At 44.8% G+C, this 24,643-nt stretch overlaps 2 protein-coding genes and 1 pseudogene across 2 annotated transcripts in view; 1 reads left to right on the top strand and 2 right to left on the bottom strand.

The window, feature by feature from the left end:
* Nucleotides 1-24,643, top strand: part of IFNLR1 (interferon lambda receptor 1) — a 93,538-nt gene that overhangs the window by 34,759 nt on the left and 34,136 nt on the right. The window lies entirely within an intron of this gene.
* Nucleotides 2,095-4,986, bottom strand: LOC148542954 (uncharacterized). Its single transcript, XM_088460159.1, has 2 exons — nt 3,655-4,986; nt 2,095-2,599 (listed from the first exon to the last, which is right to left on the bottom strand). Exons 1-2 carry the CDS (start codon nt 4,984-4,986, stop codon nt 2,345-2,347), a joined length of 1,587 nt encoding a protein of 528 aa, XP_088316285.1. The 3' UTR covers nt 2,095-2,344.
* LOC148542953 (U2 spliceosomal RNA) lies at nt 5,468-5,567 on the bottom strand (annotated as a pseudogene).

Below are 24,643 nucleotides of genomic sequence, written 5' to 3'. Positions count from 1 at the left end.
AATAGAAAGACATATCAACAAAACATCAGTCTCTGTGAAAAATGGGGGAAGGGGCCACTGTCCCAGTCCTTGTTGGACAATCAAGCATGGGGGGGGGCAGAAGAAGGGGGGTTTAGTCCTCTTCTTCCTCAGGGCTGTCCATGATGGAATAGTCTCTTAGCAGGCTGTGAATCAGCCTGCGACAGTCCTGGATAGACATCCTCTCCCTCCGCAGAATGAGGGGATTCCTGGCAAGCCACAAAGCGTCCTTAACACAGTTCATAAGGCGCCAGGCCTCCTGGATTGCCCCATAGGTGTGGGTGCCAGGACACAGTCCGTAAAGTACCGAGTGGTACGAAAGGTTGCTCCTTGGCACACAGTCTTTGAGTTCATTTTCCAGGGCATCTAACAACAACTGTGCATAAGTACAGTCCCAAAACAAGTGCATAGATGTTTCCTCGTGAGAGATGCACCAGGGGCAATGTCTGTACCTGCACAGGTTACGGGAGTGCATGAATGTCCTTAGGGGCAGACCCCCTTGGATTGCCATCCATGACATGTCCTTGTGTCTATTTGTGAGCCTTTTGGAGGCCACATTGTCCCATACCTGCTTGGCAGTTGCTGAAGGGAGCCCTGGAATAGGCTCCATAACGTCTTTTGCTCTGATGAGCTTGTGGATAGTCTTTGGTTTCCACAAGTCAGGTTTAACTCCCTCCAGTTGGTGCTCCCTCACAAACTTGGACACATCCAGGTAGAACCAGGGAGTGTTCCAGTTGTAAGGGATGGAGCTGTCCCACTTAGCCCAGCCTAGGGCCCTCCAAAGGGGTAGGAGGAAAAAAGCGAGACATGGAGTTTCCTGCAGAGTCATTATCAGTCTCACACAAAGTCCTGCGGATACAGTTGCAAACAAAGAAGGCTCGCAGCATGGTGGGGATATCTGGTATTCCCTTCCCACCTTTGAGGGGCTCCTTGTACATAACTGTCCGCTTTACTCTGTCCATCTTGGAGCCCCAGATGAAGTGAAACACTGCCCTTGTGATGGCCCTGCAGACCGTGACCAGAGGTGGCCAGGCCTGCGCTGTGTACTGCAGAACGGGAAGGATCTCGTTGCGCAGTACAAGTGCTTTTCCTTCGATGGTAAGGTCTCTGAGGCTCCACAGTCCAATTTTTTGCCTTACAGTGGCAAGTCTTTCGTCCCAGCACTTCAGGGCCGCACCTTCACCACCAAGCCAGACTCCCAGAATTTTGATGAAGTCCGGCTTGACAGCAAAGGGGAATGGAGCGGAGGATGACAGGTGCCACTGCCCGAACAGCATAGCCTCTGACTTCCCGCAGTTGACTTTTGCCCCTGAAGCTCGGCCGAAGCTCTCGCAGGTCTGGACGAGTGCTGTCACCGAACTCTGGTCAGCGCAGAAGACAGTGACGTCGTCCATGTATAGCGAACACTTGGCCTCTCTACGGTCTGGACCCGGTGCGATGACCCCTCTGATCTCTGGTTTCCGTCTGATGCATACAGCCAGGAGCTCTATAACACAAACAAAAAGAAGAGGTGAAAGAGGGCAGCCTTGTCTGACCCCGGATAGAATAGGAAAGGGGTCAGTCTTCCAGCCGTTCACCAACACCGAGCTGTGAATATCAAGGTACATCAGGTTAACATACGTGCAAAACATTTCACCAAGCCCAAACCTCTGCAGGACCCTACCCATCAACTCATGTGAGACACGGTCAAAGGCCTTCTCCTGGTCAAGGCTGACCAGAGCCGCATGCACGTTCCGGTCCTTGATGTAATGGACCGTGTCTCTGAGGAGGGCAAGGCTATCTGCATTCCTGCGGCCAGGAATGCCGCAGGTCTGGTCCGGGTGAATGATCTGTCCGATGACAGCCTTCAGCCTGTTGGCAAGTACCTTGGCCAGGATCTTGTAGTCCACGTTCAGGAGAGAGATGGGCCTCCAATTTTTCAGCTCACATCTCTCCCCCTTACGCTTATACAAGATCGTGATCAGTCCCTCCCTCAGTGAAGGAGGCATTTTGCCCTCCACCACCATCTCCTTGTACAGCTCGAGCAGGTCCGGGCCAATGAGGTCCCACAGCGCTACATAGAGCTCTGCTGGGAGACCATCACTGCCCGGGGTCCTGCCCTGCCTAAAGGATTTAGCGGCAGAGTGCAACTCCTCCAACACCAAGGGAGCATCCATGGCTGCTTTACCTGCAGGATCAATAGTGTTAGTGATACCTGACAGGAACTCATCAGCCACAGCACTGTCCGTCGTCTTTGGGGAGTAGAGGTCGCCATAGTAGTCCGTGATGACCTTCATGACGCCCTCCTTCCCCTGCCTGGGAATACCGGTCTCATCTCGCAGCTCAGTCAGGGGCGTGTGGCCAGAGTGGAGCTTCCTGAAAAAGAGTTACATTTCTCACCCTTCTCCAGGTTCTCCACCTTGGAACGGAAGACGATGCGTCTGGATTCCTCCTCGAAGTGCCCTTTCAGGCTCTTTTTGGTCTCCTCCAGATCATCTCTCACGTCCCAGCCGCACCGTTGGAGGTCCTGCAGGGACTGCAGTTGTCTCTGCAGTCCCTTGAAGTTCCTCTTTCGGTCGCACGCCTGTTGTCTTCCTTTGACCTGAAAGAAACTGCGAATGTTAGCCTTAACATATTCCCACCAATCACTCATGCATTCAAAATAACATTTATCATTCTTCCATGTGATGTAGGCATCCTTCAGCTCGGCCAGCACCTCCTCCCTTTCCAGCAGAGCACAGTTCAACTTCCAGGAGCCTGGGCCAGGAGGAAAACCATTGCCCAGGTCTCCTTGGAAGAGAATGGCTCTGTGGTCAGAGAAGAAGCAGGGAACCATAGCATGCCTATTCTGCTTCACTGCTCTAGAGGAAAACACAAAGTCAATGCGGGAATGCACCGAGCCATCGGGGCGGCTCCACGTGTAATTCACGGAGCCAGCCCCCATGGAGCCCACAGCATCCCGCAGAGAAGCTTCGGTTACCATTTCTATGAGCAGTTTAGATGTCAAATCAAGCTTAGCAGTGTTGCAGGTGCTGCGTCCATCCTCCTCCATGGGGCAGTTGAAATCTCTGGCCATCACTACTGCCCTAGTGGTTGCGAGCTGCAGCCGCAGGGTCTGGAAAAGCTCCAAACGCTCATTCTTACCAGGGGGTGCATACACACAGATTAGCCTAATAGGCTCACCTGCCCAGGAGCCGTCTACGATAAGCAATCTGCCGCAGACGAGCTCCTGAACAGAATCTAGTGTGAAGAGGCTCCCCCTAATAAGAATGGCGACCCCTGCAGACTTACACTCACCCCCACCAGACCAATAGGACGGACCGTGAGACCACTGCCGGCCCAGATGTCTATAAGACCTGGAAAAAGGAATAGAGCATTCCTGCAACATGTAAACATCACATTTCTGAGTATCTAAAAATGCAAACACAGACTGTCTTCTAAACTTATCCTTAATACTCCTCACATTAATGGTAAAAAGGGAAAAAGACACCATTAGTTGGGAGAAAAAAGGTTAGAACACGGAAAATACATTTAGCTACCACTCTTGTCGGGCGGTGCTTCCTCTTGAACGGTTGCTGGGTCGCCCTGTTGGGGCGGCTGCATACAGCTCTGGATCAGCTGTTCGATTAAGTTGTCAGCATTCAGGTCAGGTACTACCTCCTCTACGAGGCTTTCCACCATCGCCTCCATCTCGTCCTCTAGTGGAAGAGGGTTCTCGACCTGTTCTACCGCCAACTTCTTGGAAGGGTCGGGGTCAGCAGCTGGGCTGTCAAACTCCTTTCGCTTCCTGCTCGACTGTTGAGTGCCTGCAGAGGATACAAGAGGGGGAAACTCTTCCTCGGAGAGGAGAGAGACAGGGGGGGTGGAAGAGACAGTGGGATGGAGAAGGGAGCGGGAGGGAGAGGGGGGAGGGGTTGTGCCAGCAGTGGGGGTGGGAGCTGCTGTCACAGTGGGAGGAGGGCGTGGGGTAGGATGGGTGGGAAGGGGTGGGGTAGGAAGGGTAGGACGGGTGCGGGGGGGTGGGGTGGGGGTGGAAGGTTTCTTACCCTCCTGGCGCCTCTGCTGGCCTTGTCCAGTCACTGCTGCCACGTAGGATTTTGCCCTATTGGGGCAGTCTCTGTAGACATGGTTCACCTCCCCACAGAGGTTGCATGTCTTCTGGGTGGGGCAATCCTTGGTGTCGTGTCCCGCCACCTTGCACTTCTTGCAGGCTGCCACCTTGCAGTCTCTCCCAATGTGATCCTTCCCACCGCAGGTCTTGCAGATCCGCGGCTGGTCCGGATAACTGAGAAATCCAGCAGATGCGCCCAGGGAGAAGAACTGTGGCAGGTGCACAACTCCATCGGGGCTCCAGTTGTCTTTTAGAAGCTTGACGATGACAGCCCACTTGCCTGTCCAGAAGCCATTCCTGTCCAGGATCTTGGAGGGCTCCTTGATCACCGTGCAGAAACGGCCCAGGAAGGTGGCGATGTCCTTGCCAGGCGTGTGTGGGTTCCGCATTGAAACCGTCACCCGCCTCTCCTCTCTTTGAATAGGGCAATTGCCCACAAAGCGAGAGAAAGGGGATTCAGGCCTCGCCGCTTTCACCGCTTCCCAATACCTCTTGCAAATGGCAATGGAGGCAAAGGTCACGTAAAAGATCCCCTTGAGGTAGTTCTGTATGCTGAGGGTTTCAGCAGTCGAGAACCCCTGCTCAAGGACCATCTTCTTGCCGAAGGTCTCCGTCGTCATGTCCGGCATCTTTCCTTCCACCTCCTTCAGCTTCATCACGACGGTCTGCCTCATCCAGGGCTCCAAGGCTGGGGTACCCTTGGGCTGGGTCTGGCTGGGCTTCTCGGGGGCTGTTGCTGGAGGGGCGTTGGAGGTGGATGGGACCTGGTCGGGCAGAGCTTCGGCCGGCTTCGGTCCCTTCTTTCCCGTCTTCTTCCTGGCGGAGGTGGCTGGAGTGGAGGCTGAGGCTGGCACCGGGGTTGGGGCAGCTGAGGCCATCTCTCCTGCTTCTTGCCCGGGGTCGAAGTTGGGCTGGAGAAGGGTCTGCGGCGGTCGGAGGTCGGAAGTCGCTTTCGCAGAGGGCAGAGCAAACAAGTCTAACCCAATGCCAGTCGAAGTCCTTCCTCGTCGCGGTCGCAGGGTCTGTTCGCCGCTGGTCGGAGGTCGGGAGACGGCTTCGCAGAGGGCAGAGCAAACAAGTCTAGCCCAATGCTGGTCGAAGTCCTTCCTCGTCGCAGGATCTGGTCGTCGCTGGTCGGAGGTCGGTTTCACAGAGGGCAGAGCAAACAAGTCTGACCCTCTGCTACTTGTAGTCCTTCCTCGCCGCAGTCGGCAGTCTGGGGGACGCTGGTCGGAGCTTGGCAGTCGCTTCTTCAGAGGGCAGAGCAGCAAGTCTAACCCTCGGCAAGTCGAATCCTTCTTCCCCTCAGCAGTCCTCTTTCAGCTTCCTCGGCCGGTGCAGGTCCAGAAAAAAAGCAGCAGCAGGTCCTCTGGAGCCCGAGTGCAGTCACAGTCCAGTCAGTCGAAACTGATAAGAACAGATACTACACTTGATCTTAGCCAAAAGGCCGAGAAGCGATCCACTATTATAATATTACACACAAATATGGTGTTTTTACTTCTGATATTAACACTTAATTATCTCTGCACATTGGTGATGTGATTCTTCTCACTATCTTCCATTCTTATAGTGATAGGCTTCCATGCTTATATCCTCAATATTCAGCCACATTTAGTATCTTGGCTCTCAAAATAGATATATATATATATCACCCACATAAATTTATTCAACTTTATTCAGTGTATTTTCATCATACAAATTTTCATCAATCTATATGCAAGTGTTGCTGGGAATTACTTTATGCAGATAGTGCATGTCTGTGATTCACACTATTGTGCTGTGTTCACATATCTCTCTGGTATGTCCGGGGGTTCCCTCTGTGACTCAGCACCGCACCAAACCAATGTGTCCTCAGTAATCAGAGTATTCCATTATATAGGCATGTTTTTCATTTTTTCATGCCTCTGATTTCAACAGATTCCACAGTCATGCCCACTTGCTATTCAATAGTGTGTACAGCCCTTAGCTAACAGACAGTCTCATGCAGGTAGCGCTGCCGTTTGTACATACATATTTCAGTTAAACATACATTATTTATCTTGCAGCATTTACTAACATGGTATCTTAATTAGACATAGTGGTATAAGGAGCGCCGCTGACCGACGCGGCGTTTCGCTAGGTAGCTTTATCAAGGTAAGCCGAGCTGCTTACCGGAAGTGTCTTAAATACCCTTCCAAGTTTCACATATCCAATCCAAAGCTCCTTAGACTGTGCTTCTCCAATCCAGTAGCTCCATGTTTCCTAATACCTCCCCTCTTCTATTAGATTGACAGACTCACTCCATTTCAGTGAATATTAATGAGTCTTGTTCACGTATTTCAGACCAGATTAATCAAATCCTGATTGTTCAGTTCTTACATTTACTCATATAATTGTGTTATAAAGAAGTTATTTCTATATGTATTATGATGACACTGAATGTCTCCAAACCTATTTATCTGCTATGGAAATCTCCATTATCAAATAAAAGTGGAAATATTAAGTACATGGAGTCTATCTCAGTATAGGGTCTATTCAGGTTGGTAAGGTGATTGCAGATACATGGATTTCATCATTCTCATAGGAGAATCTATAATACATCTATTCCTATGGTAATGAAATAATTTTTTATTATTTTTAATAATAAGATCAGGGAGTTTTTTAGCTTCTTTCCTACTTCATGTAATGATACTTTATCCTGTAAATTAGTTCATAACATTTCGATTTGATATCTCAATAAAATAGATAACTCATAATAAAATAATATAATTCCCATCCCATTATTTAATATAATATATCATTTATAATTTGAATTTTCTACACACCCATATAGATCAATATAAAGGTTCAATCGTATTTAGTAAGGTGATTATTAATCTCCATTTGTGATTTTAATTAATATATCCATCCACATCAACGTGTGTGAATTATTAGTGTCCATATATATACGTGTTCGGCCCATACCACATGTAAGTGTATATTACACATAAGTACGTACCTCTATAAATATAGGCATGCACAAATATATATATATATTCCTGCTGCATATTACCCATTAAAGTGTCAAAAGTTTGTTAGAAAAATACCTATCTTAAATGTACTCATCTCTAAAACTTAAAAGTGTGAAAATGTGTAAGACCAAATCAATAAATAAGGAATAAATAAATAAAAAAGTGAAAGGATATTGATAACAAGACCCTAAATTAATAATTAGCCAAAAAGTGCCTAATGTTCGTAAGAGAGGAAAATCATAAATCATAAATCTTAAGTTCCTCATATATCTGGTGATGTAGATATACTCTTAAATCTAGAAATGTAGTCCCATTGATCTCATTATTGCAGATTCTAATTCCATGAACCAGTTTTTATCAATTAATTGATTCCATCATAGTTCTTACTACTGCCTCATATTCTAATGACATTCAAGTATCCTTTTTATATTTTACTCCCCCAGGAAAGGTATGTAGCTATTCTCTTCATTCAAACCCATAGGATTTAGTGTATTCATAAGAAAAATCAGACGAGTTTCTTGTTTCAATAATTCCCTATCCACATCCCCTCCTCTAATGTTCAAATTGATTTTCTTCATTCCGTATGCTCTTAATCCACTGGGGTTCCCCCCATGATATTTTAGGAAGTGTTTCGCTATTGGGGTCAAAGGTTTAAACATTCCACGGTCTCTTTCTGCATTCTTGATACTGTTTAGATGTTCAAATATCCTCTTTTTGAAAGGTCTTTTGGTCTTTCCGATATAGCTTTTGTGACATGGGCACTGCAGATTATAGATTACAGCTGTTGTATTACAAGTAATGTAATCCTTAATATACCATTTCTTGTTAAACCTGTCAACATATGATTCCATTGGTATCATAGTTAGACAGGCTTTACATGTTCCGCATTTGCGGGATCCTTTCTTGAAATAAATTTGTTTGGCCGGTGCTTCCAAGTGGCTTCTAGTTAGAATATCCTTCAAATTCTTTGATCTTCTCCAGCTCACTGATATTCTCTCTCCAACAATTGTGGCCAAATCATTATCCATTTTCAGTATACCGAGATGTTTCTGTAGAACATTCTGAATAAATCGCCATTCTCTACAGAAGGTCCCTATGAATCTGACAGTCTCATCTTGTTCTTTTTTCTTTTTAGGTGTCAGCAGTTGTTCTCTTGTGTATTGATGAGTTTCTTTATACCCTCGTTTAATCATTCTGTTGCTATATCCTCGACTTTTTAGTCTTCTTGTTAGTTCTTCTGACCTTTTCAAAAAAGTGCATTCTTCGGAGCAATTTCTCTTCATTCGGAGAAATTCCCCTTTAGGTAAGCCCTTTAATACCGACGGGAAATGTGAACTCCCCTTATGCAGTATACTGTTTGTGGATGTTTTTTTACGATATAGATCTGAGGACAGATGCCCATCTTCCTCCATTTTTAAAGTGATATCCAGAAAATTGATGCTCTCTCTGCTTGCTTCATATGTTAGTTTGAGATTTAAGTTGTTGTTATTCAATTTTGTCAAGAATTCCTGGAATACTTGTATATCACCTTCCCACAAAATCAAGAGATCGTCAATATATCTCAGCCAGAGTATTATCTGGTTGGTATAGAAATCATTCTCCTCACCAAAAACCATCTCTCTCTCCCACCATCCCAGGTAGAGGTTTGCGTACGTGGGGGCACACGTGGTCCCCATCGCAGTCCCTCGTACCTGGAGGTAGAAACTGTTGTTGCATACGAAGTAGTTTCTGGTGAGGACAAATTTTAAGAGAGATATCAGAAATTTACTGAAGTCCGTCTTTTGGCCCATACTCAAGAAATAATCAACTGCTCCTAGGCCATATCCATGATTAATACTTGTATATAGACTCTCTATATCGCATGTTATAAGCCACGTATGTTTATTCAGTATTACATCCTGTATTTTACTTAGTACGTCAGGTGTACTAGTGATTACTTTGTGTATGACTGTGAGTTTCAGTACTTTGTGCTATTAGTGACATTGGGGGAGATTTATCAAGTAAAGGAGAAAGATACAGTTTAGGGAGATAAAGTACCAACCATTCAACTCCTATCAATTTACAGGCTGTGTTAGAAAAATGACAGAAGCTGATTGGATGGTAATTTATCTCGCTCCACTTCGGGGGAGATGTATCAAACCTTGGAGAGAGATAAAGTACTAACCAATCAGCTTCTAAAGGCTAAATTGACTAAGAATCGTGTCTGGCCGAGATTGCATTCCAGTGACAGTTTCCCCTGATTTTCAAGCGGATTTACTAAAGGCAAACACTGGTGTAAAATCATGATTCTCTCTGTAAAACACAGGTGAAAATACAAATAGAAATAAATACACCATTGGTCAAACTCGCAAGTACTTTCCATTAGCAAGAATACAACACAGGTATTTACCAGGAATCATGATTGCAAACACGGGTGTAAATTAAGCAGACTCGATCCAAAACTGAAGTTTCAAACACACCACCTCACCAGCAGCATGTTTAGCAGAAGCATGCACAGATCTGGGCTCTTTGAGCCATTCCCAGTTCTGGAAATTTTGGTGAAAAAATTGCGCAGGGGTCCCCTGTATTTCCATAAACCAGTACCAGGCTCAATTAGCATGGGAGAGGGGGGGTAATGCCACAGCTGGGGCCCTCTTGACCGGGTCCCTGGACAAAGTATTAAACAGCCCCCAATTAGTCAGCCCAGGCCGGAGATTCTTTGAGAAGTGGGGACCCCCCCAATTAAGGGATCCCCCCTCCCAAGTATACCCCAAGCCTGGGCTGAACCCAGGGGCTATCTCCCACACCATGGGCAGTGGGTGCGGGCTTAATGTGTGTAAAAATTAGATTTATACTAATATTGTTCTTTACTACTGATACCAGCAAGCCTGCCCAGCTTGCTGGCACTTGAATAACCACAAGTGTCAGCAAGCCAGAGTATTAAGAGCCCGCTGGAACATATAGTTCCCCTATAAAGAAAATATTAAAATAGTGACAGTACACACACACACACACACACACACAGAATGTTTTATTTTATTACACATTCACTCACACTACACTTTCTCCCTGGCGCCAATTGGTCCCCTTTTCCAGTAGGCACATACTGTATATCTGAAAACCAAACCCACCCGAACTTGCGTAATCCAAGGAGATCCAAGCCACTCCTCGGATATCCGCGCCATTTTCGGATCTGAAAATGAGGCACGACGTCATCTTCATGGCATCGGATCTCGCGAGTTTTGGATCCGATATGTCCCTCCGACGGTGATTCCGTCATTTGTCACAGGACCGCGGGAGGGGAAGGAAGGTAGGCTAGTTAGCTTAGCTTAGCTAGTCTAGTGACAGTCTAATAGTGACAGTGATAGTGACAGTCAAGTTTAGTGACACTGTCCATGATGGGTAGTGCCGCATACAGTGTCATTGATAGTCTCCTAGGTAATTAGTTAACAACCTGATCTCTCTATCGCTGTTGATAACTCGTCAATCCACCCTGCCCCACAAGCTCGCTGCTTTGGTGTCATCCTTGACTCTGAACTGTCCTTTGTTCCCCACATTCAGGACCTCATTCAGAGTCGGTCGTTGCGGCCGCATGGTCGTAAGGGAAAAGGGGCCGGATATGCAAATGATGGACTCGCAAGTTGCGTCCCTAAGATCGGATCGTTAGCTGGCCGACCAAGGGGAGGATGCAGCTGTAAGACAAAAAAAATGCCCCCTTCTCGTACGCATTACACGTCTTCTCCGGGCATATAAGGATTAATCGAGACCATCGGGAACCATCGGAACTGGTCGTAGAGCTTAAGGTTGACTAGCGTTCCCTGCCCTCCTTCTGTGTCCCGCGGGTGGAGAAACATGCGGTGACCCTGTCACCGCCGGAGAATAGACGCTGGGCGCATGCGCCCGGCATCTATTCTCCCTGTCTGCAGGGCTTGGGGGCTGCCCGGCGTGTCCGTAAGTGCCGGGCACGCCCCCAAGAGTGACGAAAAGGGGACGCGTCTTATAGACATGCCCCCTTTTCCGATGACCACGCCCCCTTCTCGGTCGTGGGCGCGCCTTCGGCGCGCACACGGGCATGCCCTCTCTAGCTCCAGCACCCTGCCTCCCGCCGGAGCTAGAGGGAACACTAGTTGACCATACCCTCTCTTAAGCACTATGATCAGGACAGTGTACAAACCACCCATGTCACGTGTGCCATGACACTACTTTGTTAATTATGCGCTCCCATAAAACGCCGTTCGCATAATTAGGCACGCCTGCGTTCGGATCTCCACACCCCCGTTTGCAAGCACCTTCCCCTGTTACCACCCACAAACGCCTCATTCTGTCACTCAAACTACTGACCTGGCTGTGTTCAAGGAGAGAGAAATTTCAGATCGTAGCAGCTAGTTTGCGCACGCGCATTGCAAACTTTACGCATGCGCAGTTTAGCGAACATCGGTGGCGTACGGCCGCAACGACCGACTCTGAATGAGGTCCTCAATCTGTCTCAAAATCATGTTACATACATCTAAAATACATATTCAAAATTCGACCATATCTCACACAAGGCACTGCAAAAACTCTAATCCATGCACTTAATATTTCCTGTATTGACTATTGCAATAGCCTCCTTACTGGTCTTCCCAAAAACAGGCTATCTCCATTACAGTCAATTATGAATGCAGCTGCAAGGCTTATCTTCCTTACCAAACGTTCATCGTCTGCTGCCCCGCTCTGTCAGTCCCTCCATTGGTTGCCGGTTTCTACCGTATTCAATACAAAATACTCTTACTTACACATAAGGCTATTAACCAAACCACACCAACATACATCTCTTCACTCATTTCTAAATATCTCCCTACCCGACCTCACCGCTCAGCACAAGATCTGCGTCTCTCATCCCCACGCATTACTTGCTCCCATTCACGGTTACAGGACTTTCTTCGGCTGCACCCACTCTATGGAATGCCTTACCATGCACAATACGACTTTCCTCTAGTCTCCAATCCTTCAAGCGATCCCTGAAAACTCACCTCTTCAGGCAAGCTTATCAGATCCCAGAACCACCCACATAACCTTCATAGCCTCCATATGTAATTACATCCCCTTTCACAGTCCACACACAACCTCACACATCGTCTTTCTCTCATATCCTCATGACATTTGGCCGACATTCCGTTGTATATGGGTCATGCAACTGTGCATTCTGGCTGGACCAAAATGCAATATATAGCACCTATCCTTGTGTATTAATGCCTATTTCCCTATAGATTGTAAGCTTGCGAGCAGGGCCTTCCTACCTATATATCTGTCTGTTATTACCCAGTTTTGTTCTATTAATGTTTACAGTTGTAAAGCGCAACGGAATATGCTGCGCTATATAAGAAACTGTTAATAAATAAACTGTTAATAAATACTTACTAAGCTAGTTTTGTGGATAGGCAGTTAGCAATTCATTGTTTGTTTTTTTTATACTACAGGAACATAATTTTAATATAGTTGTATTTGTGGCTCAATTAATTTTTTTTATTTGATGCTGTAACGTCAGACCTTAATACCATATATCAGTCAGTAATGGTCAGTAGGTCAAGGGTGTCGCAGTCGATGGGTATGTTTTTTTTTTTGTGAAAAAAAAAATGTTGTTTATTTTGTTTGTGATACTGTCCTTGTGACATATATCAGTCAGTATTGGTCAGTACATCAAGGGCCACTGCACAGTGTGTCGCAGTCAATGGGCAGGTTTTTTTTTGTGAAAAATAAATAAAATAAAAATGATTTTGTTTGTGATAAAATTCAGGCCGCGATATTGTCTGTGTGACATATAACAGTCAGTAGCGGTCAGTATATCAAGGGTCACCACGAAGTGTGTCGCAGTCTGTGGCCATGTTTTTTTATTTTATAAAAAATATATTTTGTTTGTGATAAAATTTAATCCGTGATACTGTCCATGTGAGATATAACAGTCAGTAACGGTCAGTAGATCAAGGGCTACCACACAGTGTGTCACAGTCAGTTGGCACAGGGTTTTTTTTGTGAAAAAAAATTCAAGCATCCATATGGAATATGACAATCAATCAAAAGAACAGCAGGAGCAGCAATCTAGCACTGCAGCTGCTCCCACCACCAGTCATTGTGACGATACTGCTTCAATATCATCTACTAAAGCCGATGCTCAAGGTTATAGAGGCTTTCAGTCAGGACATATAGTAAATAATATTTTACAGTGGTAAAGGAAAAAACACCTCTAACACAGGGAAAGTTTAGTGCAGAAAAACATAAAATTGGCAACATGCCATTCACCACACGCAGTGGCAAGGAAAGGCTGAGGCCTTGGCCTGTATTTATTAGTGGTGGTTCTGCAACTGTCAGTGAGGCATCTTCTTCTGCTTCTCACGAGGATGCAAGACCTTTTCATTTCGATTTTGAAGAGGTGTCAAAAAGATGAAAACCACTAAAGCAGTAGAACAAACTGTGTTCAGAAACAGAAATATCACAAATCCCTGAGGTGAGTCTAAAGCCGTATACATACTAGACAAGTTTTATGAACAATATGGATGATAACGATATCGTTCAAAGATATATCGCTCATATCGTTCAGTGTGTATGCAGTAAACGACCAACGATACGCGTCCCCGCGGGTTGTTAACAATGTCTTTTGTTGTCCGTACATGCAGGCCAATCTGACGATATCGTCAAGAATTGCCTTTTCAGAGATGTGGCAGGATGACTTCACTGAAAGATATATATCATAGATATCTTTCAGTGTGTACACCCAATATAGTTTGTTCTGCACTACAGAAAGTTCAAGGGAAATCTTTCACCAATATTGTTCATACAGCACATCATCTAGTGTGTATGAGCTTTTAGTGTGTCCGCGAGTGCTATGTGTAAGCCTGACCTTTATGACCTCATAGAGAAGCTTCATTTCTCCATTTATGCACCCTCTGCCAATGTGGGGATGAGCAACACAAGTCAAGAAGTTGCTGACCTAAACATTGAGGACGCTACGGCAGAAGTGCAACAGGATGAGGGGGATATTTGTGTAGCTGATGCAGACACTAGTGAGGATATTCATGATGAGAATGTTGATGATTTCGATGTTCTTTGTGTAAGTGAAGCAGTTATTTCCCATGATTGGAAAAAGGCCACTGTCATGCCTGGGCATAAGGCAAAAAAATCCACCTCTTATGTTTGGAATTGTTTCTACCCATATCTGGACAACAATTGTCAAACCATCTGTAGCATTTGCAAAGCCACAGTAAGTAGAGGTGCAGACCTTACCCATTTAGGAACCTCCTTCCTGTTGCATCAGTTGCAGAGCATGCATGAAAAGTTTTTTGGAAAACCAGAAACTGGCTAAAAAAGTAAAGCAGTACAGCATGAGCTAGCTTCCTTCTCTCTGCTAGATCCAAGCACCTGCCATCTCCACCACCAGCACCTTCCCTTCATCAACAATGTCCTCAACCATGATCGGAAGTGATAAGGCTAACTGAGTCCTCCCCTATCCAGGATTCCTCAAAAGAATCCTTGAGCGCTATGCCTGCTGCTCCCATAGTGCCTGCGGGGAGAGCCAGAAGCTAGAGTTCAGGAGAGAAGTCCAGGCTCCGGCTACCGTAGCACTGCAGGGAAGGAGCTGGGCGCCCGTTGGTAATAAAATCTCAGCGGTGCCCGGCTTGGAGCTCCCCTGCGGTGCCGGGCTGGAGGACACTGGCAACGGGTGCAGTGGTGCACCCGGGGGACATGTACCTCCAGCCCCCCCCTAGTTGTGGCCCTGTATACAACATAAGGGTTGGTGGGAGGGGCCAAGGACAATTCCATCTTGCACCTCTTTTCTTTGCATTATGCACTGTTTGGAACATTGCTGACTGTCTTTTTGCGTAGATGACAAACATTTTTATAGTTTATTAAACTGCCATCCTGTCTGCCACTCAGTGCCACTCTTGTTTCCTATGTGCCATGTTGGAAGTCGCGCTGCCACAGCAGCATGAAATCTTTTAAATGCGTTTAATGAATCCAAAAAATGTCCAGAAATTGTTATGGCCAAAGACAGCATCTCCTGCATGCCCCTTTCATTTAAAAAAATAAATTCTGAACCACCAAGTTGATTGGGTGGGCAAAACATGGTAGATTTTCAAATTTACCCAGTTTTTTAATTGCTTCCCAACCGGTTGCCCTAGGACCCTGGTGAATTGATAGGCTGTTATAACGGTTCAGCTCAATAAACACCTGCCTCCTTTGTAGGTGACTCTAAGCAGAATAACTGGATAATATAGATGGTGGGTGTCATGCGAGAGACCAGAAATATGAGCAGCAACACAGAGCATCTTCCTGCCAGGATATGTGCAATAAAGCGCACATCACATATGTTTAATACAAAAATTTGTTGTGTATATTGGTAACATACATACATATTTACATGGCACATACAGTGTGTAAAGCAGGCTGAGTTAACCTGAGTACCTCCACCCATTTTGACAAACAACTTCCAGCAGGCCCGGCAAACAGCACGGATGCTGGGAGTTGTAGTTCAGCCGGAGAGCTACAGGCTGCTTTCCTCTGATGTAAACAGCAAGTCTTGGACCCATTATCCCTAACAACCCTGAGCACAAAGTAAATGTCTGTTTACAGTGTGCAACTGCATAAACAAGGCCACCGCATTTCTATAAGATGTATAAAAAAAATACAGCATATATGAACTGAATCAGGATGTGGCACAAAATGGCTGCCCTCACTGTGCTTTAACGACAGGTGCTCTGCAGATATCACTCAGGTGATCAGGTTTAAGGTGGTTGGTTCACATAGGATGGGACACACACAAGTGGGCTTCAGTGAGCCTGCTCCCATATACTGCCCAACATCTCTGTGCGATGGTGCAAACATTGCATAATATCTTCTGACAAACTCTCCACGCTCAAATAGTGAATCTCTTCTCCAGATCATAGATGTGTCACGTTTGGGCTATGGTAGTCCTCTGTAGAAGTATTGGAAGACGTGGACCCAGGTTGAGAAAAGAGTCTGAGGCGAGGGGCCTGGATTTATGTCTTTCTCATCCACAAGTACCAGATGTTAGCTAGACCTGACCAAAGGCGCAGAGTATAACTTACTGGGAGGTGTTCACCAGTGACCCCCTCCAAGCGGGATTTGGATATAAGCAAGCAGGAAGCTCAGGTATCCGGCACAAGTGAGAAATGGAAGAACACTTTCACAAGGAAAGCACAGGAGAATGATACTAGAAGTTTTGCACTTGGGTGATGTACTAGTACACACCCTGTTGATCCAGACACAGGGCTGGCACAGGACAATGGCACTAGAAGATTGTATGATGGACTAAGTACACACACTATGACTTCAGATGCAGAACTGGCCAGGAGGATGACACTAGGAGATTGTACTCGGATGACGTACTGAGTACATACACTGTGCTCCCAGAAGCAGAACTGGTAGAGGAGGATGACACCAGGAGTCTATCAGAGCCAAAATCACTCCCACTGACATCACTAGTGATGTCAGTGGGGCCGGCTTCAGACGGTAGGCGTTCCCATGGGAACGCCTCCGTCTGGCAGGCACGCCCCCGTCACACCCACCAAAGGGGGCGTGCTGTCAATCAACATCGACAGCACGCCCCCTTTGGTGCGAGACCCGGAGCGATGGAGAGCCCGTCGCTCTCCGGGTATCGCGCATGTGCACGCCGGAGCTCCCTCCGTCGTGCGCATGCACAGTGGGGGAACATCAACCCGCTTGCTAGCGTCCTTTGCTTGCGAGCGGGTCTGAATGACCCCCATTGACAGAATTTTCATATTTTGTCCTCTATTCACCACCACAATGGCTTTGAAATGAAACAAACAAGATGTGATTTAACTGCAGACTTTCAGATTTAATTTGAGGGTAATTACATCCAAATCAGGTGAATGGTGTAGGAATTACAACGGTTTCTATATGTGCCTCCCACTTTTTAAGAGGTCAAAAGTAATGGGACAAACTAAACAATCCTAAATCTAACTTTCACTTTTTAATACTTTGTTGCAAATCCTTTGCAGGCAATTACAGCCTGAAGTCTGGAACGCATAGACCTCACCAGACGCTGGGTTTCATCCCTGGTGATGCTCTGCCAGGCCTCTACTGCAAATGTCTTCAGTTCCTGCTTGTTCTTGGGGCATTTTCCCTTCAGTTTTGTCTTCATCAAGTGAAATGCATGCTCAATCGGATTCAGGTCAGGGGATTGACTTGGCCATTGCATAACATTCCACTTTGTAGCCTTAAAAAACTCTTTGGTTGCTTTTGCAGTACGCTTCAGGTCATTGTCCATCTGCACTGTGAAGCGCCTTCCAATGAGTTCTGAAGCATTTGACTGAATATGAGCATATAATATTGCCCGAAACAATTCAGAATTCATTCTGCTGCTTTTGTCAGCAGTAACATCATCAATAAATACAAGGGAACCAGTTCCATTGGCAGCCATACATGCCCACGCCATGACACTACCACCACCATGCTTCACTGATGAGGTGGTATGTTTTGGATCATGAGCAGTTACTTTCCTTCTCTTCTCTTCCCATCACTCTGGTACAAGTTGATCTTTGTCTCATCTGTCAATAGGATGTTGTTCCAGAACTGTAATGGCTTTTTTAGATGTTGTTTTGCAAACTCTAATCTGGTCTTCCTGTTTTTGTGGTTCACCAATGGTTTACATCTTGTGGTGAACCCTCTATATTCACTCTTGTGAAGTCTTCTCTTGATTGTTGACTTTGACACATATACATCTACCTCCTGGAGAGTGTTCTTGATTTGGCCAACTGTTGTGAAGGGGTTTTTCTTCACCAGGGAAATAATTATTTTGTCATCCACCACAGTTGTTTTCCGTGGTCTTTCCGGGTCTTTTGGTGTTGCTGAGCTCTCCGGTGCGTTCTTTCTTTTTAAGAATGTTCCAAACAGTTGATTTGGCCACACCTAATATTTTTGCTATCTCTCTGATGGGTTTGTTTTGATTTTTCAGCCTAATGATGGCTTGCTTCACTGATAGTGACAGCTCTTTGGATCTCATATTGAGAGTTGACAGCAACTGATTCCAAATGCAAATGTCACACCTAGAATCAACTCCAGACCTTTTACCTGCTTAATTGATAATGAAATAACGATGGAATAGCCCACACCTGTCCATGAAATAGCTTTTGAGTTGATAGTCCCATTACTTTTGGCCCCTTAAAAAGTGGGAGGCACATATTGAAACTGTTGTAATTCCTACACCGTTCACCCGATTTGGATGTAATTACCCTCAAATTAAATCTGAAAGTCTGCAGTTAAAGCACATCTTGTTTGTTTCATTTCAAAACCATTGTGGTGGTGAATAGAGGCCAAAATCTGAAAATTCTGTCAATGTCCCAATATTTATGGACCTGACTGTACCTTACCAAATAGTATCTACTGTATGTCAGTGGTTCTTAACCGAGGGTGTGTGAGCGAACAGTTTTTTAAGTCATCATGCTAGATTATTAACAGAAAATTATTTTTAACATAAAGATTTGTACAAATGGATCTGAATTTGCAGATACTGATACCATTTGACATTGCCTACCTACTATAAGATTTTCATAACTCCTTTATTTAAAAGCAAACTACCTACATGTATGTGGCTATATACATCAAACTAGTCATTGAACATTTAAGTTACATTTTAATAAAAAAAAAGTATACTAGTGTGGAATTTAACCATAATTACCACTGTTACGTAATATAACCAGCCTGAACGTTGTGAGCAAATTCAGATGAACGCTTGTGAAAGTTATGTTACAGAGAAAGTTAGTGCATGCCCACTAATGTGTGTTCTGGTTATTGTTATACAAATAACCTTTATTATCTTTCTATTCTGTTTTAAAAAATAGTTTTGACTGGTGAAACCTTGTTTCCAACCTCACCCTTCCCACTCATGTGAAAGATATTTACTGCCTCGAGTGTTCAATTATATATGTAAAGGAAGAGCTAAAGTGAGTCTGTACTGATGTTTAGTGTTAACCTTTTGCTCAGTGATTGAACACTACATGATATCTGGAAGAGCAAGTTTCCATGAGACAATTAGCTAGTAAATGCGAAGATGTAATTTGACCTTCAATGAAGAATGTGCATAGAATTTTCTTTAAGTCAAACCTCAGTTTGCATCACTTTATAGATAAGGGGATAAGAAGATAAGGGAGAAACTGGCTTCTGAGTGTTTGATCTTCATGATGGTTAAATTGAGTTTAGGGTTAGCAGTCTAGTCTCTTTCCTGTTCAATATTGGGGAATGTTATTTCCAGAAGCGTAGCCACAGTGTGTGCAGGATGAACCATTGCTACAGGGACACCAACCTCTGATGCCCCTGTCCCCATTGCACATAGGCTTCCATCACTTTGGACAGAACAAATATTTCTAAAGCCACAAGCAGAAACAGCTGACTAGACAATACGTGGCTCCGCTCCTGGAGCACACATTCAAACGTGTGAGGAGGGGAAAGGTAATCTTTAGACGTAAATATTTTGTGTCACACATTACCAGAGGAAAAGTCACCTGTGATCCCACCACCCTTAAACTAGTTGCAAAACAGAGCAGCCTTAATGGTTGTTGCAGATGGCAGATTCTTGTCCATTCACAATCTAATGTGGGTTAAACTCCAACATGCAGGAAAAATAGCTTAATATTTTTCAGTGCATTAAATATTATCATTTATTTACTGTGTATGAAGAACTGTGTCTGTTGGCTTTCACACTTGTGTTTTCCCTGTTACGTCAATGGAGACCTAATGAAGATCTCCAGTCAAGTGGTACTTAACGCATTAGGAAATATCCCACACAGGAAGGAGCTGACCGGTTTACCCTCATGTGTCCATATACTCCCTGCCTTGTAAGATTCATAAACTGCCAATAGGGATGGAGCACTTACAGCACTTCAATCATCAGCTAATGCGAGATAATTTATTTATTAACTTATTTGTATAGCGAACACATATACCACAGCGCTTTACAGAGAATATTCGGCCATTCACATCAGTCCCTGCCCCAGCTGAGCTTATAATCTAGAGCCCCTAATACTTGCACACACATACACACTAGGATTAATTTTTTTGTTGGGAGTCAACATTAACCTACCAGTATATTTTGGAGTGTGGGAAGAAACCGGAGTACCCAGAGGAAACCCACGCAACTACGGGGAGAATATACAAACTCCACACAGTTAGGGCCATAGTGGGAAACAAACCCAAGAACTCAGTGCTGTGAGGCAGTAATGCTAACCATTACACCAACCATGCGGCCCCACAGAGAAATCTCTTATGAGACTTCTATGTAGGGTAAGGCTGCCTAATGGGGTTACTGAGTGGTGTGTGAAGTGGATGTTATCATAGTAATGGGTTTAAGTGGATTTTCTAATGTGGCACAATGTGAATTGGGGGTACTGTGAGGTATAATGTGAATTAGGGCACTAGTATTGGACATAATATGAACCATGGCACTATTATGGGGTATAACAGTAACTAGTTCACTACTATATGGTATACCGTTGAAAATGACACTACTATCAAACATAAAGTTTAACTAGCAGCATAAAATGAACTGTCATTGTGGAGAGAGGTGTGGCCCCATGTTGCTATGTTCTGCGCTGGTTATTTCTGTTTATTGTAAAATACTTGTAGCATGAGTCTTGTGGTATACAACACACAGGCATACTATGTGAATTGAAATTTTAAAAACCAATAAGTGTTATGTAACTGATATTAGAGAACTGTGACAATTTGAATTTGTATTCTTCAAGCACATAAAATGTTTGTTGGCGGTGCTGGTTTAAACCAGAGCTGACCCTGACATTCATTCAAATAAGCAACAACCACTAATAGCCAAATGTAACTGGAACAAGTTCAACCTTTGTGAAAATATGATCCTACAAAGTGCCAGAGGTCATACTATATTTCCCCCAATACAGCTTTACACATCTACATTGGGTTAATGATCTGTACAGGTGCCAAGCACATTATTATGGTGCAGTCTGGGGAAACACTAGTGTCATGGGAGCTTACCTGAAAACTGCAAAGAACTGCAGAGGCTTGAACACATAAGCAAGCATTCTGGGACCAATAGGGGGACGCCGAAGAGATCAAAGCAGCGTCTATTGGCTGTTGGTGCAAATGCCACTCCAGAGACCTTCCCTTGTGTAAATCTGTGCATCTGACCCACTTTCAGCATTCGTGCATGCAGTAATACCGGTTGGTGCATTTTTAGATGCCAACATCGGTTGCACCATCGAAACTTGTACCAGCCTAATGGCAGGTGCAGTTTCTCCGTCCGTGTATGGCCTCCTAGGTGAGTGGTCGAGTGTTTGTGTACGCCACCACTTTCACTGACACGCTCGCAGCTTCCCCATAACATAAGATGGACATCTCCGTGCGTGAACTAAGACACCTCCCTGTCACAGCCCAGGAAAGACCACTACATTAACAGTACATTACTTCCTGTGTGCACCTGAAATCACAACTGAGACTCTGAATGGACACAATCGGGACGCATGCGCGGTGTGACTTAGATGCATGAGCAGTAGCAAAAAATTGCTCCGCTACATCTGACATCGGCAGTGTACACCTCTAATCAGGCTTTTAGAGTATCAGGGCTATTTAACAAGGGGACACCTCCAAATCTGAAATATGTGATGCATTCCTCTCTTTACACTTGAAAAATGGGATCGTATGATACTTTTGTACAGTCCATGTCTGTAACTGTCTAGTGAATCTGCTGAGAAGACATATTTGAGGGGGAATCTAATTCTACCGAGGGGTCTATGAACACTGGGGTGGGTGAGATAATGTTACATAGTGATCTTTGGTCACCAGGATAGGATGGAATTGCTGCAGGGGTGATAGGATAGGTTAGTGCAACAGGGGAGGGGGGATAATGCCACAGGGCAGGGAGGAGAATGCAACAAGGGAGGGGGGATAATGCTACAAGGGAGGAGGGATAATGCTACAAGGGCGGAGGGGTTGTGAAAGATAACAATTTTCAAGCTTAGTTTTGAAGGAGGGGGGAGCCCAAGATCAAAATGTGTCAGGGGCTCATTATTTTTATGGGTGCCCTGCCTATAGGCTACATTACTGTTGAAATATGTGTGTACAATTGGCGATGGTGATAGCAGAGTAATAGTATACACCAACGGATCCTTCAAAGTCACGAAACAGCCCAGTGCTTAACCAGTGGAGTAATCTGGACGTACAGCTGTACTCACAGTTCTGCACTTTACAAACTTTCAGCAAGGAATGGTGCTTCAGCGGAGTATACAGACCACCAGCCGGTGACTGTATGTTGGTAGCGGTGCAGGATGCAAGTGGTGATGGCGGTGTGGAATGAAGTATATTGCAGGGTCTCACTAAGCTAAGTGGAACACGTCCTTGTCCCACTGTGGTGCTTCTTCACAAACGGCGGCCATCTTGGTTATGTACTGCTACCTCCCTAAAGGGTTATGTACTGAAACCTCCCTAAAGGAGCATCATTAAGACTGCATTTAATTGTGCTCTCCAACTTCCAACAAATAGCGGGGTCCGGGTTTGCTGGGACAATACTCAGACGCACCTCACTCTGCACCCGCTACTGCACTAGGCATCTGACATCACAATCAGTAAGTGATGAGATTCTAGGTTCGAGTGCACAGAGTTGAGTACCTCTAATCATTGTCCTGGCATACACGGACTAGCAGATAGTGCCTGGTAAGCAGGTAAGACTTTGTTACTGCATGAGGGATCCTATTAGCAATGTTCATATTTTGGACTGGGCAGATTTTCAGAAATAGACACCTATGAGTGGGAATTTAGGAGAGAAAGCTGCTATGGTGGGTATTGAACTGGGGTAAAGGGGATGTAATTACCCACAAGTCTTTGGTCACCATGGTTATACCACCTTTACTGTGAGCTGTAATAATCTGTCTATGATGTCCCACTTTCCATCGGTTTCCAAATATGCATGTACAAGGATCCATTTGTACCTTTCCACCCACACAGGCCAGGGATGAAGAGAGTCTGGGTAAGTCAAAGGGAGCCTGAGAAGAACATCACAGGTGGGCACAAACAGATGTCCACTTACATCTGCCCCATCTGTGAGAAAACCATTCTCTTTCTAATGCTCCTTATATGCTATTGTATCCTCATACAGATACTGTATTGACAAAAGTTTCAGCTTTTTTTTGCCTGTATCAGATGCAATCAGGGTGCGATTTAAAGATGTGGGAAGGGTTACAGCTGTCTGTAATGAAATCTTAGGGCCACCCCTTGCTTGTAAGATGGATGGAGGGAAACATGATTGACTGACTAAGTGGATGGTTCTGGAGGTGGCTGTTAGGGTGGTGCTATTCCACAAGAGCTAAAGAAGATACCTTTGTGTACTTGGTTTATCCTGGGTTTGTGACTCCACTGTAGATAGGCATATCACAGACATATCAACTCAGAGAGGAAAACTGCTGCAAAAAAAGAATCTTGGGAGAAAGCCAGGAACCCATTGTCAGTGGTGTACACAGTGGGAGCCTCCTGACATGGCATGCCCTGTGAGCACAGTGGTTCCCTTGACACTGCCAGTGGTGGAAAAGAAAATTGCTCATTTACTCAGGCTTCAGGCACTGGCAATGCGGCATAGGAATGCGCAGCACATTTCACCAGGGTGTGCAGCCAGGGAAATCTAGATTCGGAGGAACTGTCTACCACCAACCTGGGGGCAGGTCTAGCATGTCCCATGGTGGTGTGTCTAGCTCTATTGAAATTACAATGAGATGTAACATACACTACAAATTTGCTAATTTACTTTGAATCTCTGAAATCCATCGAGAAATTCAGAATGGCCCAAATCTATTTGCCTATCTCAATTGATTATTTCAGATATGCCATATATATATCCAAGTACTAGTTGAAATACTGTTGTATACCTTTTCTCCAGAACTATAACCTGTTCAACTATATGTAAATTTATAAAATATGTCTATCAGGAAATCAACTTCTCAGACAACAGACACAAAATCCATGTCATTTAAATGGCTTTATTTCAACAGGATTACCTAACAGACATAGGGCCTGATTCAGAGTTGGGAATAGAGCGAGAGATAGCACTTAACTGAGTACATGGACAAACCATGTTGCAATGAAATTGGTGTAAACACATAATTTTTTTTTTTTGCATGAAGGATAAATATAGGCTGCTTTTACATGTAGCCCACAAATACTGCACAGCTTTATTAATACTCTACAATTTAGATGTCAGTTTGGACACCTCCTTCCCACATCTAAATCTCTCAGAATATTTTAAATCTGCCCCACCTGCAGTGCAGCATGGTTTCACCAAGATGATCAGTTGAGAGAGATCTCTCTCTATTCCCAACTCTGAATTACATTTTAAACCAGGGTGTGCAGTTAGCATATTTGTACAGGATATAAACAAATATTTCAATATTAATATAAACATCTCTACCTACAGAATTGAGGGTACAAAAATGTGGTTTGATAGGCAATAATTTGAATAAAATCTTGCATTATCAATATAAAGCATAGCATTAAAGAATAGCTTTTTTTCATAGAGTACTTCTTGTCCAAAGAGTAT

Source organism: Taudactylus pleione, unplaced genomic scaffold (assembly GCF_031769625.1).
Source record: "Taudactylus pleione unplaced genomic scaffold, aTauple2 ptg000007l, whole genome shotgun sequence".
NCBI lineage: Eukaryota > Metazoa > Chordata > Amphibia > Anura > Myobatrachidae > Taudactylus > Taudactylus pleione.
The sequence above is the reverse complement of the archived record's forward strand: the minus strand, read 5'-3'. Positions and strand labels throughout refer to the sequence as shown.